Source organism: Bos taurus, chromosome 1, assembly GCF_002263795.3.
Source record: "Bos taurus isolate L1 Dominette 01449 registration number 42190680 breed Hereford chromosome 1, ARS-UCD2.0, whole genome shotgun sequence".
Lineage (NCBI taxonomy): Eukaryota > Metazoa > Chordata > Mammalia > Artiodactyla > Bovidae > Bos > Bos taurus.
In genome coordinates, this window is record NC_037328.1 from 134,410,719 (window position 1) to 134,429,205 (window position 18,487).

At 52.1% G+C, this 18,487-nt stretch overlaps 1 protein-coding gene across 1 annotated transcript in view; it reads right to left on the reverse strand.

Moving 5' to 3' along the window:
• The window catches only part of EPHB1 (EPH receptor B1), a 466,102-nt gene that overhangs the window by 323,698 nt on the left and 123,917 nt on the right, over window positions 1-18,487 (reverse strand). Inside the window, exon 2 of the mRNA NM_001192829.2 lies at window positions 2,955-3,019. Within this exon, the coding sequence (NP_001179758.2) occupies window positions 2,955-3,019 (65 nt within the window). The remainder of the gene's footprint in view (window positions 1-2,954; window positions 3,020-18,487) is intronic.

Here is an 18,487-nt window from a genome sequence, read left to right on the forward strand (position 1 = left end):
AGGCCATGCACCGTGGATAGGGTTCATTGCAATGCCAGCTGGGCCCCCTGGTGGAATCATGGTACCCCTTCTGGATCAGGCCTACCAGTTCCCTGGAGACCCCCAGGCTACCAGAACAATGCCCACCCACACATCAACGTCTTCCTCACGCATGGTATCCTGACTGCAGGGGCCATCTGAGGGACAATTTTTTCTCTTTCTGGGTTGCTGGGGTGGGGCTCATCTCCTCCCCTACTGGATCCCAGGAAAATGCAGACCATTCACCCAGCCTCCTGGCTTCTCAAATCCCGGACCCTGGCCCCACTCCCCAGACCGCTTTATCACCCAGAAGTACTCTGTGCATCTTAAAGTTAAGCCCTGATTCAAGGCCATGGCCTCCAGTGCTCCTCCAGTCTCCTTGAGAGCCCCAGCTAGGCCTCTGCACTTTGTCACAATCGCCCTGGCTTCACTCTTCTTCTTTGTGGGGCAATGTCACGCTACAAGATGCTGACCCCCTCCCGCCAACGTCCTCAGCTCCTGACCCTCCAGGCCCACCATTCTTGCACAAGTAAGGATGACCCCACTGCCACACCGCCTCCAGGTGCCCCTGACTGGGGCTGTCACACACACAGCCTGGACCTCAACTAGGTCCTTACTGCAGCCACATTCATCCCAAAGAGTCCAGACTCGCCCAACTCACCAGCAGCGGCCGTTAGCTCACACCTTTGCCTCCCTCCTAAAACCTGCTACTTAAGACTCCCCACCTCCACTCTCCCAACCGCCCCTCCAACCTCAGAGAGAAGAAGGGAAATTAAGAGACTTCTTATCTTAGGGCTTCTATACCAATCCCGAGTCCTCCCATCTCTCTGTCCTGCCATTTCAACAACAAAGGCATCCCGTTCCCTGGGAGGTGCCTGCCTCCACAGCCTCCCTTCCCTCTGCCTCCCTTCCCTCTGCCTCCCGTGCTCTGCATTCCCTCCTCTCACGGGCTGCCTCATCGCCTCACCTCCCATTGACCCTTCCATGTCCTGCTTTCTGGCTTCTGACCCTGATCCCTTCTGAAACCATCAGCATGTGGCACCAACAGGGTCCTTGTAACCAAGCCCAGTGCACCATCCAATGCCCAGCAGCACCTGCCACCTTTGCCCCCTTCCTCCTTGACCCCTGCTCCCTGGGCTTCTGTAAGAAGACCACCTCTTGGTTTTCTCCTGCCTCTCACTCCTTTTCATCCCCTTCCAGGGATCTCTTAACTTGGAATATTTCCCAAAAGGACCACCTGCCTTGGGAAGGAGTTCAGAAGTTTAAAGAAGACAGGTGGTATGCACAAAAATCAAGGAGAAAATGAACCAAAAGTCACATCAATGACTTAAGTCACTGGAGAAAACATGCAAAGCTTCCACTAACAATGTAACCTGTAGAAGAGGGGCAAGTCCTTAATGTCTGGGCCGCTTGAAGAGCTGCTGCATCATCAGCTTTCACGAGGTCCCCCGTGGGAGTAGGAGGTGTTTCCTGGGGGCCTGCAGTGTTCCCAGCAGGATTTGGACTTGTCAGTGTGGGCAAGATTGGCCCCTGCTCCTGGCCACACTTTGGGAAACACAGTTCACCCCAGACCTTGCCCTGCTACCACAAGGCTCCACACCTGCACCCAGAAGGGAGAACCCGGGGAGAAAGCGCAGGTGAGGCCTGTCTGCCTTGGGACCTGAATCCAATGTCCCTAAGACATGAGCAGGAGTCTTAAGACCGGCTGTGACTCACACCCTGGGTTGCAGAGCGGCCTGAGGCTGCAGGCTGGAGGTGACCAAAGGCAGGGAGGAGAGAGAAGGTGTAGGGTTAAAGAGAAGATCCAGCTAACCCTGCCCCTGCCTCACCCCCTCGCGGGGATGAAGAGTCCATGCACTCCTCCTGTCCCCTCCTTTCGTGATTAAGCCTCACAGAGAGCCAGCCACTCGAGCCTGAGATGTGAATCCCATCCCACCTCCTCCCTCTGCCTTTCCCCACCCCAATGTCTTCACTCACTGCCAAATGCTACCAAGGCCTCCTGCTTAGCTTTGCTCCAACTGTCCTGAGTATCCCATTTTAATCTGATGCTTCTGACCCATCCAAGACAGCTGAAAGAGCCTTCCATCAACTGTTCCCTACAATCGTGTCAGCAAGTGTGACAAGATCCATCCTTTACCTATAGGAGAAAGCCACATGGCTAACTCAGCAGGGCAGTCCCAGTTCCCCATGTTGTGCACTGCCCAATCCACAGCCCAGCCCCACCTCAGCACTACCCATACCCTCCCATGGTCCAGACGCACAGACTCTTGTTCTTACGTCGTTTCATGACTCCCACTCCTTTTAACCAGCTATTCCTCCTACTTGGAACATCTTTCCAGACTCCCTATTTACTGTCTGTCAAACTCCTACTCACTCTCCAAAGCCCAGCTTGCATGCACTTTTTTTTTTAAAGGCTTCTTGTCTCCCTCTAAAGTGTCTCACTTCCAGTTCTGTGCCCACACCTGGCTGTCAGTCTCCCCACTGCCACCCAGGAGGGATACATTTCAGCTCATTCATGCATGTGCTGGATCCCACGGGAGGTCATGAGCTCCTCAAGAGTATTCATCTTTGCAGCTACAGATTCTGACCAGGTGCATAACACTGAACAAATGATCCAGAACATTGCTCTAAGGCAGTACCAGGTCAAAGAGAGCCTCAGCCTTTCTGAACTCGAGCTCTGCCTCGTGCCCTGGCCCCTCTTCAGCCCCAGGGGCATCCGGATCTCTGTCCTCCCCATCACCACTGACCTGAACACCCAACTACTGGCAGCCACTGGCCCCAGTCCCACACAGGCCCTGGCCACCTGCTGCTGCCTCTCTGTGGATGGGCCACGGACAAAGCCATTCACACCTGTAATCCACATCCCAGAGGGGCAAGTCAGGCCCTGCTCCCATGACTGCTCATCAGGACAGGAGGACAGACAGTCTGACACTCACCCCTGATGCGGGATTGGCGGTCCAGCCCAGCTCTGCAGTAGCCGTCCTGGTGTCCATTAAAGTTTCTGAAGGTCAAAAAAGAAAAAAATGGTGCGTCAGAAGAATTACTGGACAGTGAAGTTACTTAGGACTGTAAATGTCAGTGCTAGGAACCCTGGGGCTCCTCTGCAGAGCCTACGGCTGAGGGAAAGAGGTCTGCTAGGAGGACGCAGCTCATGGCAGAGTCAGGTACAGATCTCAGGTGTCCTGATGCTAAGGCTCTACTGAATGACCCCAAGCCACCTGGGGGATGGTGTGTGACGTCATCTGCCTACTCATCACTTTAATCCCAAGACATGGCATCTTCTCACATCACTCAACCTATGTGCTCTCCACAGGCCATGCTGAGCCAATAGCCAAGCCTAATTCCCTTGGTGGCAAGTCTTTCTCAGCCACCTCCTTCTGATTTCTGACTCCCTACTCCTTTCTCCCCACTCCTCTCCTCTGCTTCCCCTTAGGCATCCACGTTGACACTCTCAGCTGATTTCCCTTCAACTTCTCTGGCCCCAACACTCCATCCTCCTGCAGGTCCTTTTGCCTCTGGGCCCAGATACACAGCCACCCCCTTCCCAAGACTCTGCTGAAAGCTCATGCGGCTTTGGCAAAGGCCTCACCCCAAACACAAACACACATCGCAGACCCCAGGGGCCTGCTTCCTGGTCACCAATCCCTCTGGCCAGTAAGGGAAAGACGGACACCCTGACTTGGCTATGAGCTCCCAAGGGCACCAAGGTGGCTACAGTACATACAGCAAGGTCACCAGGCACCATGTAGCAATTACAGAGCTGATATTTACTACAACTGTTTTCGGGCACATAGCAGTGAAGTGTCCTGAAAGCAGGGCACCTTTTTCTTTTTTCTTTCTTTCCTTTTCAATCTATTATTGACTGTTGTCAGCCCTACCTCTCGATGGAAACTTCTCCCCAAAACCTGACTAGATCTTTGATCAGCAAGTCCAAATGCCCTTTTGTTTGCAGGGGGTTTGTTTGTTGTGTAGCGGGGTTTGTGTGTTTTGGCTGTACTACACGGCATGTGGGATCTGGACTGAACCCGTGCCCTCTGCACTGGAAGCAGAGTCTCAACCACCAGACCACCAGAGAAATCCTTTTTTTTTAAACAGCAGCTTTACTGAGGTAGAAATGACATACAATAAACTGCACATAATTAAAGCATACAATTTGATAAGTTTTGACATACTTATCATACTTTCATACCCATGAAACCATCACCACAATCAAGAAACATAGCCATCATCCCCAGAAGGTTCCTGTCCCTCTGTAATCCCTCCTCCCCTCTTGCCCCTGCCCCACCCTGTCACTGTCCCCAGGCAATAACTAATCTGTTTTGTGTCACTATAGGTTAACTGGCATTTTCCAGAAATTTATATAAATGAAATCATATAGTATATTTTCTTAACCTGGCTTAGCTCAGCATAACTAAGACTCACCGTGTTTGTGTGCATCAATATTTCATTCCTTTACGTTGCTGAGTAGTATTTCACTGTATGGAGAGATTGCATTTTGTCTACCGATTCACTTGTCATTTCCATTTGGGGGCTATTACATGAGAGTGTATGAGAGTTCCAGTTCATCCACATCCTTGCTAACACTTGGCATGGTCAGTCACTTTTAATTTTGGCCATTTTAACAGATGTGCAATGGTATCTCATTGTGGTTTGAATTTTCATTTCCTTAATGAAGAGTGATATTAAGCATCTTTTCACATGATTTCTTGTCATCTGTATATCGTTTAGTGAAGTGTCTGTTTGATATTTTTCCATTTTTAAATTGGGTTGTTTCCTTATTGTTGACTTTGGTAGGTTCTTTATTCTGGATACAAGTCCTTTATCAGACCAGATGGTCTACAAATATTTTATCCCACTTTATGACTTATCTTTTCATTCTTTTAATAGCATCTTTCAAAGAACAGAAGTTTTAAACTTTGGAGAAGTCTAATTTATCAACTTTTTTCTTTTATGGTTTGATATCACACCTAAAAAATCTTTGCCTAACCTAAGACTACAAAGGTTTTTCTCCTACCTAGGTCTATGATGTATCTTGAGTTAAGTTTTGCCTAAGTTAGAAGCTATGAAAAAAAAAAAAAAAAGAAGCTATGAGTCAAATATATAATTGTGAGGGTTTTTTTTTTTTTTTTTTTTTGGCATAGGAGTGCAGAGTTCCAGAAGGGCACCTTTCAAAATCACACAATGGTGCTCTTTAGGCTAGTGGAGGTGTCTTATGCACTTGAACTTTCCAAGGCATATATCAAAGCACCGGGCACAGCACACCCTAGCTGAACAGGAGGCTCAACAAACAAGGGCACAGGACACAGACTTGACGTGTTGCTCTGGTTTCTCCCTACTCTGCTTCCTTTTCTCCTGAACATCCCTCCAGCCCCCGTGAACAGTCATTCTCTGTTCTCTATTCCAGGCAGGAGATGGGAAGTATGAATGCAGAAATTTGGGCCCCTTAGGAAACAAAACGGAGAAGGCGATGGCACCCCACTCCAGTACTCTTGCCTGGAAAATCCCATGGGCGGAGGAGCCTGGTAGGCTGCAGTCCATGGGGTCGCTAAGAGTTGGACACGACTGAGCGACTTCACTTTCACTTTTCACTTTCCTGCATTGGAGAAGGACATGGCAACCCACTCCAGTGTTCTTGCCTGGAGAATCCCAGGGATGGTGGAGCCTGATGGGCTGCCATCTATGGGGTCGCACAGAGTCGGACACGACTGAAGCGACTTAGCAGTAGCAGCAGCAGCAGGAAACAAAAGAACTCCTGGCATAAACCAAAGGATAAGGAAGAAACCTACCCCACGGGCAGGACTGATGCAGTGAAAATAAAGTCATAAACGAGGAGCTGTGCTGAGCCAAGGGGTGTCCTGTGCCCTTGTCTCTAGTGCTCAATCCCAGAGAAGGGATGGTGGGAGTCTGTCCAGGTGACAGGGCCTTGGACACCCAGCACCCAGGCCTGGAGTGACCCCACCAGGAGAACATGGCATACATGGAGCAGACAGAGTCTTTGGGCCAGAACAGGTCTAATGAAGGGACCCCAGAACCACCCCATGGTGACCTGCATGGACTATACCCACGGCTCAGATGGGGTCCAGGGTATCTCAATGGGTACCAGTAGGGACAGGTGCTAACAGGTCAGGGAGGCACCTCCTCACAACCTGACACTACATAGCCCACCATGACAGCCTTCTGCCTCCCAGTGGAGTGGGGGCTCTCACTGCAAACAGGGGAGTAAAGCAAATACAGTGAGCTGGGTTTACTAGCCCGTCCAAGCTCACTTGGAGTTGGATCAAGAGTGGTGCCCCTTGCATAACTGAAGGAACGCAAGCACAGGAACAGACTTCTTGAGTTTGTTTTCTCCTCCGATTCTTCCGACAGCTGGGGAGGCCGGTTCCTGCACTGAGCAGCCCTCCTTCTCCCCCGCGTCTCCACTTCACAGCACTAATAATGATCATAATGACACACCAGATTTACATAATACATGTCTCCAAAGGCACTCCATGAGGCCCTGGAGAAATTCATCTCCATGATTAAAATGCCGTCGCCAGGTGGGCCTGAAGCAGGAGTCACTGAACCCACTTGGCAGAGTTAGGGACCAGGGTACAGAATAGCGTAATGCCTCCTTCAGGGTCACACAGCCTCCCATCCTGATGTTGATAGCCTCAAATCTCAGCCTGCTGCCTACTGGGCAGACATGGGTGTCTGCAGACTCTGCAGTGCCCTGGGATGGAGGATCTTGCTCATACAGCTAAGAAGCCACAAAAGCCCCCCAGAACAGCACATATTGCAATAAAAATGTATATGGAGGCACTCCCCAACTTCAGGATCATGCTGAAGTGCAGTGAAGAGCAGAGGACATGGGCAGGGAGGGAACTAGAGTCCAGAACCAAAAGTAAGAAACAGCCTTCACTCCTAAATCTTCCAAGGTTTGTTCTGCTAACCCCATGAATACAATCTAAGAGTTCATTATAGTCATAGTTACCTGCTCAAGGGCTATAATTGAATCTGTTTCTAAATAATTTTTCCATCCACCTTCTTGGACAGAAGTTGCAACGAGAAGAATCCATTTTTCTGCATCCTGCCCGCCGCGGAGACGCAAGGCCACCAAACCATAAACCATCCACTCGATATGATTAAGGGCAGTTTCTTTTCTGGCACAGAGCGCTCCTGATTATGGCATTACACTCTGGTGGGGGCTGAATTAAAGTGATTTGAGGAGGTTTACATCTCCCTGGAGAAGAAGAGAGTGCTCATTTGCATTTATAAAGCATATTGAGAGTTCTGGCAGAAAGTTATGGTGGAAGCACAATTAAATATTTACCATCACTTCTGCTCTCAAACAGTGGCATGGGGACGAAGCCAGCTGGAGGTGCATGTGTTGCTGTCAGATCGCAGCCCTACAGGGGACAGGACTCTGGGACCCATACCCACCACCAGCCTCTGCTCTCTGGGTGTGCGTGCTCACTGCCCAAGGGAGAAAAGCTGGGAGGGCAGCGAGGGCACTGGTGTAGGCAGATGGGGTCCAGGCCCCACTTCTATCACACAGTGACCATCTCTCTCCCCTCCCTCCTCATCTGCAGAACGGAGGAGGGCTCTTGAGAGCTCAGGGACAAGAGTGGACTGCGTGACACAAAGCACAGCAAAACGAATGCGTTTATTAATATAACTTAACCACTCCAAGCTTCAGTTTCTTAGCTACGAAAAGGATCTAATGATGGTATCTGTAAAATACCTCTAAGATTTCTATAAGAATTAATGATCATAGATACCTACTGATCATCTACCTCCTTCCTTTAAAGACCCAGGAGTGACATGAGTGGAGAATATGGCAGCAAATCAGAGCAGTGGGTTCCCTGGAGGGACTCTTGGTCCAGGGGAGAGACAAGAAGCAAAGTCTCACTCAGCATTCCGTTCTGGCTGAGACCATGAGAAGGAAACCAAGAAACTCAAAGGGAATGGACGTGTGGGGAGTAAGTGGGTCCATCCCCAAAGACACACGCCACTGTCTCTGGGCAAAGGCAACACTGGCCTCCTGGGCAGGGCTGGGCTATGCTGGGGGCGAGGAATGGAGACAGCCACCTGCCACCTGGAGAGACGACAGAGTGACCAGGAGAAGCAGAGACAGGTCGATGTGGATGAACTGGGAACCATCCCAAACCTAAGAGGCGGGTGAGGAAGACTGAGCCAGAGGGGAGGGGAGGCCACAAGGGGAGACAGAAGGGGGTCTCTGGCAGGAGCCGGCCAGACTGGCAAGAACCCGAGAAGCCTGGGGCACGTGAGCAGCCTGGTAGAAAGACGCCATTTTCCCAGGGAACAATTTCCCTTCAGTGGTTCTGGTAGGGAAACCTTCAGGGTCCCCCCTCCAACCACGGGGGGCCGCCATCCGAGGGTCAGGGTGGTGGGGGCAGGTCTGAGCCCCCTACACAGAGGAAAAGGCAGCTGCCACCCAGCTCTGCAGACGGTTCCCCTTTCTGTCTGGATTGGCACCTTGGGATGTATTGACATTTGGGATGAATTAGATGCCCATCATGGTGAAAGAGAGCTAAATAAACCCTCTCCTTACAGTTCTGCCACTCTTTCTGGAGAGACATTAATCAGACATTCAGCTGAAAATATTTACAACGTCCTTCCGTGGTGGTAACAATATACAACAACATACACAGATGGAATGGGGGCTTCCGGGCCTCCAGTGAGCAGAGCCTCATGTGTATTTGATAAGGCAAATTCAAGAACCTTCCAAGCAGGGAAGAACCAGCGCGGCCGTGCAGTCACTGCCTGGTGCAGCCTTCCGTGGCTCACAGAGTTCCCGAAACCCAGGAGCCACAGCCCAGAGTCGCTCCACGAATCCAGGTCCTCCCAGGTAAAGGCCAGGAGTTGGAGGTCAGCCCACTGCAGCCCAAGCCTCTCCCTCAGCCTTCATGAGGGGCTGGGATCACTGGAAGAAGGCTGAGATGCGTGGCATCAGGGGGTGATGGTCCCCATTCAGCAAAGGTTGTCTGAGTCGCTCCCACAGGCAGGTGGGCACTGTGCAGGAACCAGAGACAGAGCAGAGGAAAACAGACACCCTGGCCCTCAAGGACTTTGCAGACAAGTGGGAAGACAGAAATTAATCAAATAACCACGCAGCTAAATCTGCAATTACGGCCTCGCTGAGCGGCAGGAAGGGGAATCCCAGGGACAGTTGTGAACACTGAATAAAATGACAGGTGTGTGAAGCCTGGTGCACAGCTGACACTTCTTGCTTTCCCAGCCCCGGCTGATGGAGGCAGCGACCAGCCCCTTCACACACACACACACACACACACACACACACACACACACAGTTGTCCCAGGATTGAGTCCACACTGGCAGGAACAGGACATGTAGTGAGCAGTCTCCCCCATTCCCAAATCCAGAGTGTGCCAGTGCTCACAGTGTGCTGGGCAGCTCTGACCATGGTGAGGCCCTCAGCCTCTCCATGGGACCCCTATGTTGCCCTCCAGACCTGAACTCATCACAAGAACCTGAGCATTTCCTGGAGCTCACTCCTCCAGCCAGCATCCCAGGCTCCTCGGTGCCCCACTCATGGCCTTGCTCTGTCCATCACCGTGGTCTGCCAAAAGATGCAGCCCAGGTTCACTGCAGGGGCCTCGTGGGGCTCTTTCTCCAGGTCTTCCCTGGGGGTGTATCCTGTCTTCATACATCCTGTTCACTGGGCAAAGAACTCCTAATGATGCCCACAAGATTCCTCAGGTGTCTGCCACTCCCGCAAACCTCAGCCCCTGACACAGGGTCCCACAACCAACAGCTGCTCAGCTCCACCTTCACACTTGCCCAGACTTCCTATTGCCAACTCAGTCCAGCCTCCCGGCAATCTCATCACCAACCTTCTGAACAGGCTTCAGGTTGCCCCCCAGGACACAGGAGCGAGAGCTGTGCCAGCTCTGGGTTTGGAGATGGCTCTGGTTGAGCGTAAACTGGGAAAGGCACCAGCTAGCCTCAAGGGCTCGTGTTCTGGCGTAACTGGGCCCTGGGCCCAACACAGCTGGTGAAAAAGTGTTCCAAGCAAGCCTTTCACATCCCATCCCACGTGTCCACCCAGGCAAAGGTTCTTCACACATGCCCTGCTCCACACTATCCCACTGCCATTCCCTGGAGCCCTTCTGGGAAACCTCAGGAGCATTTAGCTTTGATTCCTTGTTCTCCCCAGTCCATCATCAGATCACTCACCATGCCACAGTGACTCCTGCATCTTCTTCACTGTGTGTTCCTTTCCAATTATCAGCAACTATGAGTCTAAGGCATCAGCCCTGCACAGTGGGACCACAGCAACCACCTCCTAGCTGGTGTCTCAACAGAGGCTCCATCTGTACCCTTCTCCACACAGCTGCTCAGTTTAGCTCCTGCTGTCCATGTAACTAGTTCAAAGGCAATACTGCCACATTCAGCAAAGCCTTATAGAATCTCGGTTCCTCTGATCACCCAATGATGTCACCCCCGAGACACTGGCCAAAGGAAAACAGAAGGCTCTATATCAAGAAGATATTCACTGCAGCATTATTTAGAACATGAGAACACTAGAACCAGCCTATCCAGAGGGGAAGGAAATGCAGGACGGCACACTCATGTTCACACTCCTGGAGTGTAACCATGTCACAGCATCAGGATGTCAGCAACTAAACACAGAGCAGGACACAGAACTGTGTCTGCCCCATGGATGCAACTCTGGAAACAGCGCTTCAGTGGAGTGAAGTAGCAGCATGACTGCAAAGACCAGAAAGCCAAGTGCAAGAGCTCGTAGGTCAGGGACACCAGTTTACTATCACTCACTCTTTCTTATTCCTATGCTGTTTTAGAAGACACACGTTCAGAAACAGAAATTTAACCCATCTTCTAAAAACCCCTATTTCATCCCATCTCACTGCCCTACTTTATGATTTCCAAAGTCTCTTCACTAATCCAAGATATGCCACAAACTTCTGGCCTCCATGAAGCTTCTGCTCCAAGCCTGGCTTTTCCAAATTGACCTTCAGTTTCCCAAAGGAGATCCATCATCCCCCACACCCAACTTGTGCTCAGGCAGGGCCTCCTGCCTGGAATGGCTTTTCCCTCTTCTCTACCTGAATTCTGAATCTTTCTTGCCCAACTGTGCTATAAGTACTTTGAGAAAGCATAGCTGTGACTTACGTCCTATAGACTTTAATCAGATGCCTTCTGTAGCAGAAATGCTCCATCAGCTCTGGAGACCTGGTTCAAGTCCCAGCTCCAAGACTAACAAGCAAATCAACATCTGAACATCAAAATCTGATTTTCCAGAAAGAGGTACCTCCCTTGCATCTCTGAGCCAGTGAGACCAAGTCCAGAAAGATGCTCTGTGTATTTTTAACAACACCCATTGGAATAACATTTATTTACTGTTAGATGGCATCACCGACTCAATGGACATGAGTTTGGGTAAACTCCGGCAGTTGGTGATGGACAGGGAGGCCTGGCATGCTGCGGTTCATGGGGTCGCAAAGAGTCAGACATAACTGAGCGACTAAACTGACTGACTGACTGTCTCTGCCAAGTACAAAATGTAAGGTGAAGAGGAACAGTTATCACATGAGTCTCCATTGACTGGTATGTAAGAGGGGCTGATGAGAAAGAGAAGTAAGCCTGAGTAAATGGAAGGAGCCAGTCCAGCCCATCTGCTGAATGACTGACTGACTGAATGAGTCGGAACAGGCACTTAAACCATAAATACAAACTGTGAAATTTGCTCTTTTAAAGAACACAGATAAGTGTAGTCCTCCACACCACACCCTTCTCCTTCTGTTTCTTTCATTTCTCAAGGTACAATTAATTATCATAAATAGAAGCCACAGCTTAAATGGGTCAGAGCATAGAAATGTGCCTCTAGGAGGTGGGAGGGGCTCTGGGTCTGGTCCTGGTTTCCACATGGCAGAACCGGTAAACAAGCCAGAGGCACAACTCTGATTTCCCTCCCTCCCAGAGCTCTACCAAGTGAGGATCCCTGGGAAGGAGACCAGAGCATGGGGGCCTGACATGGGCTGTTCAGCTGGGGAGCTAGAGAGGGCTGGGGACAAGCCTCAGAAGGGCTGCCTTCTCTGCCCAGCCCAGCCCAGCTCAGACTTGGTACCTGGCTTGGGAGGGTCCCTCTCCTCTCTGGCCTCAGCAGGTCACTTCTGGCCCTCAGTCCCTAGAGTGGTCTGTAAGAAAGATGGAAAGAAACCAAAAGGAATCTCTGGAGCTTGAACGGACCCTTCTGCCTCCTGAATCCCCAGGTCTAGCTTGGTCTTATGGTGACTTAGCAGTGCATAGGCCAGTACTTTGCAAATGCTTTTTACTAATAAAATATAAAAACTGATTTAGGAGATGTATTAGTTTCCTCCAGCTGCTATAACAAAAGCACAAAATCTAGGTAGCTTCAAACAACAGAAATGCAATGTCTCACAGCCCCGGGGACTAAAAGTCCAAAATCAGGGTGTCAGTAGGGCCATGCTCCCCCTGAAACTTGCAGGCGAGAATCCTTCTTGGCCTCTTCTAGTTTCTGGGGTCTTCCTGGCAGTCTTTGGTGTTCTTTGCCTTGAAGTTGCATCATTCTGATAAAAAGCAAAGACATGACTTTACCAACAAAGGTCCTATGGTTTTTCCAGTAGTCATGTATGTACGTAAGAGTTGGACTATAAAGAAAGCTGAGCACCGAAGAATTGATGCTTTTGAACTGTGGTGTTGGAGAAGACTCTTGGGAGTCCCTTAGACTGCAAGGAGATCCAATCAGTCTATCCTAAAGGAGATCAATCCTGAGTGTTCATTGGAAGGACTGATATTGAAGTTGAAACTCTAATACTTTAGCCACCTGATGCAAAGAGCTGACTCACTGGAAAAGACTCTGATGCTGGGAAAGATTGAGGGCAGGAGGAGAAGGGGATGACAGAGGATGAGATGGTTGGATAGCATCACCAACTCAATGGACGAGTTTGGGTAAACTCTGGGAGTTGGTGATGGACAGGGAGGCATGGCATGCTGCAGTCCATGGGGTTGCAAAGAGTCGGACACGACTGAACAACTGAACTGATCTCTGCCTTCAGGGTCACGGGTGACCCCAAGTGTCTCTTTCTTCACATGGCCATCTTAGACGATATCAGTCATATTGGGTTAGGGGTCCAACCTACTTTAGTATGACCTCATGGTAACGAATTATATCCACATGACCCTATTCCAAATAAGGTCATATCATAAGGTACTGAGGTTAGGGCATCAACCTAGGCAATCATTTGGAGCCAAGGAAGTGTCACTAGACACTCATTGCACAAGTGCTTGACAAATCAGAATTGGTCCTCTAACAGCAAGCACTGCCATACCCTGTGCTTGGTCCTAGTGTGGGCAGTGGAGTGTCTTAAGGGCTTAAGGTCCCAGCTAGGTCCTAAGGCCCACTCTGAAAGGTGGGCTTTGGTCCTCCAACCCCAGTCCGCCCCAGCAGTCTTGATTGAAAAGCCTCGGCCCCTCCAGCTGCCCTCTAGTTTCTCCTCAGCCCTCCTTGTCCAACCCCCAAAGGACCCTGTCGCAGCCTCCTTCAACCATGGACACCACGCACGGGGGATCTAGGATGGGGCCGTAGCCTCAGCATGAGTGTACCGAATGCCTCTCCTGCAGGCTGCCCGCTTAGACACACTGGGCCCTGTGTGGTCTCACCCAGGCCTAAAGGGAAGGCTGGCGATGTAGCCCAAATAGCCAAGCGGCTCCCCTGACCCCACCTACACTCTGAGGCCCAGGGAACACAAACACATCAGGCCTTTCCTGGGCCCCATGTTATTCTCAGTGCCCTGGTGCTGGTGCAAAGCTGGTGAAGCTGGTAAGCAGGGGTACCAGCCACAGCTCTACAGCCACATCCCAAACCCAGTGACCCCAATACTACCCTCTTCAGCACATGCCTCCCCATCCCATGGGGCATGGGCTCTGCAGCCAGAGGGCAGCAGCCTCCAGCAGCCAGGCCTGGGGCCCACAGCACCTCTGCTGGGCTGGACACAGGGACATTCTGGGTTAACCAACAACAAATGTCTGTATAAGGGCCCTGGTCAGGGATGGGGACCCATGGTGGCCTGTGGAATGGGGCGGGGGGGAGAGGGTTATGGACTCACGCACACGCATGCCCGACAGCCCGTCCTGTTCATGAGTGTGGCTCCAGCAGCCTCTGCTACGGAAAGCACAGGTCCTCTTGGGCCAGGGCGGCATGGCTTCATTCTTCAAAACTATGGCTGAAGAATCACCGGTTTGAGGAACAACAGTGGTGCTGGGTAGTGGTCTCTCTCATCAACAGTCTCGCTTGCCACCAAGGAGGGTCCCCTCTTGTGAAGCCACCAAGAACTGAAGGCAAGAGTCTCTCCTCACATCCAGAGAAGCTTGGGAAGAGGTCAACAAGCAGCTCAAACATGACTGAGCAACTCACTTTCACCCTTCGAGTTTTCCCCAGGGCCAAGGTCAGGGACAGCATTTCAGAACAGAGGCAGGGCCCCCACACACCTGTGCTATTACGTACTCATCGTCCTGATGGATCAGGACCACAGGGTCCACCTTTCACAGTGAAAGGATTTCAACAGTGTTCTTGCCCAAGTGGAGGTGGAGGCTCTGTGCCAGGCCCGCCCTTGGGAGACTGTTCCCTTGTGGGGCCCAGCCTGTCCCCTCCCCACGCCCCTACACTTATCCTGCATGGCATGCCACTCCCATCTGGCTCCTCAGTGGAGGAGGGGATTTGGAATTCAAGGACTGGCAGCTGCTCTCCAACAAAAGAGAAGCCCTGAGCAAGTGAGACTATACACAGGCGCAAGGAAAAGTGGAGACTGAAAGTCTTCATTTTAGGCACAAAATGCCAAACAGCCCCTCTGTCTTCTGCCTGATTCCTTATCTACATTCTTTTCCTTTTATCTCAGCTCCCTTTCCCATTCCAGCGTCTATATTTCCTGATCCTTCAAGCTGGCCAGACACCCTCAAATCCACGTGCACCTCTCCTACGTCTGAAAATACCCCATAGCCAGAGAACTGAGAAGAAAAGTGTGTCTCACCCATCCTGGCTGGGGAGCTCTGGCCCTCCACAGCATCAAATATCTGTAGGCAGAACCCAAACCAGCCAGATGGTGTCAGCGGGTACAGGCAAGGTAGGCCTGGGAGGCTCCTCTCTGCCCAGGCATGATGGTCAGCAGCCCCGGGCACACCCAGGTCATCAGGCACTGGGGGGCCTTTAACCAGACCTGTAGCAGAGCTCCTGCCCAAGCCCTCACCTCCTCCTGACCCAGCTTCCCACCCCAGCACCAACACGGGTGCCTTCCAGCAGCAAGGAGAGAGAAGAGACCCACCCAGGACCGTTGTGGTCCAGGGACATCCTTTATCTCTCTGCTCCAGCACGCTGATGGTGCCGGCCTGGCTGAGTGCCCACTGCTCAGTGCTTCACCTGTTTGCATTTTTGTGGGGAGAGTCAAAGACCCATTAAAATGGAGAAGCCTGGCATTTTGCAGTCTCCTAGCACTGAATTCTAAGGGAGATTAGATCCGTTTGCCCTGGCCATTTTGACAGCCCTGTGAGTTGGCGCCAAGGGCACACAGGTAAGAATCATGCATAATAAGCCAGCTGCCTCCGCTCCTCATCCACAGGAGGAAAGAGGGCTCCTCACTTGCTGGGGGATGCGGGCACCTGGGGGCATCAATCACCCTGGAGAAGAGAGGGGAGGAGAGGTTGCACGCCCATGCAAAATGACTCTCTGCAGCCCTAATGAAGGCCGGCGATGGATGGTGGCCTGGGCTCGTTAATCAGAAGGAACATGCTGCCGTCTGCCTCTCCTTCCAGCCCTCCTGTGCCCGCATCCTGGATTGATCTGTGGCACAGTAACTCTCAGATGTCACTGCCCCCTGCCAGGGGCACCAGGGGGAGGACTCTAGTAGGGACTTGGGGGATGTGCCAGAGAAAAAAGGAGTGGGGGCTGGCAGGCAGGCCCTGGCCTTCTCCTGGACATATCCTGGACCAGCCTGGGGCTGATGAGTCCCAAGGGGCCACCAGAGCTAACACACCCCCTTGGGGCCTCTTCACAGAGTGCCTCCCACCAGATACACAGACATCCTCTTCCAGGGGTCTGTATCCTTGGCATGGCCATGGAGGGGTGCTGCCCCACAGCACCACTCTCCTGGCCTCCAGCCTTCATGCCCAGCCCACCTTCCTCTCTCCAGACAGCCAGACTCCATCCAGAAAAAGGCCCAGAGTGGTCAGTTGGCCACCCAACTGTTGTCCACCCCAGGAGCGTGGGCAGAGAGGGTCCAGGCTCTCATCACATGCTGACGGCAGGGCCAGGCCAACTCCACAGGTCTGCTGTCTCCTGGTCTGTCCCCTCTGACAAACTGATGGGGAGTTGGCCACCCTTCTGCTCATCTCACTTTAGTTGTTTGTTACATGGAAACAACTGCATAAAATGTCTCCTCAGAGCTGAGGGTGCTGTCCTAAGGCCTGGGTGTGTGTGGGAGGGCATCTGGGTTGTGATGTGGCATCTGTCCAGTCTCCAAAGCCTGACGGCTCTCAGAGGGTGACAGTTCCTGCCCTGGGAGGTTCAGGTCCCAGACTCCCCACTACCCTCCCTTTTTGGGGCAGAGGGCAGCTCAGGCATTCCTGGCCAGAGCAGATGAAGAGCGGGACTCCGGCTACCAGGCCTGACAGCCCCAGCTGGGGCAAGCCAGCAGGACCCCTCTAAGGCTAACAAGGGAGCCTCAAATTCTCTGGAGATATTTCTGTACAAAGGCATTCACTGTGGGGAGGACATTGATGGTGTCGAGACTGTTTGGGGTCTCAGGAAACGCTGGGTGCTGGGGGCCAGTCAAGTCTATTGATTGGAAAACACAGATACAATAGAAGCATTCCCGGGGTGCTCCCCGGCTGTCTTGGCGATGATAGAGGGTTCTTAGGAGCAGGACTGACAGGCAGCACGACGGGCTCCCTGACAAGGAGAGGCACAATGGCGAAAGGTCGATTCCCAATGCCAGGAGGCATCATGGAGGTACAAGGGCAGCACCAGAGGGGCTGTGGGCATCACCCCACTGACCATGACACCCACTCAGCTAGAAGAGGCCAGAATTACGATCTCACAGACCAGAGGGAGCCATTCCCCTGGCAGGCTCCTCCCTGGGTCTGCTACTGGTGCTCCTATCATCACCTCACAGATGATGGGGTCATGCGGTACAGGAGGGCGGGTTCAGAGCCCAGGACAGACCATCACAAGCATTCAAAATCCATCCAACAGAACAGGGGAAATGACGAAAGGCAGACAGTGACTGAGGCTGCCCTGAGGGTGCAAGGGGAGGTGGGGTAGAACGCGGGCTTCAATCACCAGGGAGGTTCCTGCAGGAAGCATGATGGGGCCTCCACCTTGCAGCCAGCAGCCTGTGAACTTGGGGCCTGATTCACAGAGCAGGGCTGGCACATCGGTCAGGCACAGACGGTCCACAGATGAGACTGACATCACTCACAGAGCCTATAGGACATGGGTCAGGGACTCACTGAGAAGGAGCCCAGAATGCAGGCCCTACAGAGCTGGGGTACCAGTGGCACATGGGCTACACCCTCAGGGAGGGAGGAGAGCATGGCTGGGTGTTCAGGCAGGCTTCCACAGAGGGTGCTAGGGACTGTGGCCAAGCCTAAGAGAAATGGACAGATGCGGTGGGGTGGAGGGTTGGTATGACGAGGACAGACTCTCTCTCAGAGGCTCTGCCTGAGAGGAAGCACAGCCCCTGTCTCCTGACCGAGGGCCATGGGGGCCCCTGGAAATCTCCACCTCTTCCTCAGGGCCAGAAGCTTACAGGGAAGGCTGTTCATGGACTTGGCCTTGCACTCTTCCTGATGGCATGGGGCAAAAGTACTGTGACTCTCCATTGTGGTTTTTTGGACAAAAGAACAGATTGAAAAATCAAGTCTGCATTTCTCCTCCTTTGAACTGAAAAGAGATTAAGTTCAGTGACACAGGATCTGGAGCTCTGTTTCCTGTCCTCCAGCCTGCACCCGATGACCAATCCAGACTTCACCTGCCCACTCACTTCACTTCTTGCCTACCCAAAGGCAATCGGAGACTAGGCCCAAATCTGGGTGCCACTCTCAATTCAGAATCTCTCAAAGAGGGCTTCCCTGATGGCTCAGATGGTAAAGAATCTGCCTGCAATGCAGGAGACCGAAGTTTGACCCCTGGGTAAGGAAGACCTCCTGCAGAAGGGAATGGCTACACATTCCAGTATTCTTGCCTGGAGAATTCCATGGACAGAAAAGCCTGGCAGGCTACAGTCCATGTGGTCTCAAAGAGTTGGACATGACTGAGCAACTAACACACACACACACACACACACACGGTCTAAAAAGCTCCAGAGACTTGGTGCACTCCTCCTCCCCAGCTTCAGGCTCTGATCCAGCACTCTCACCAGTCGGTCACTCAATCTTTGCTTGCATACCACCCAAGATGAGGCACTCACTACC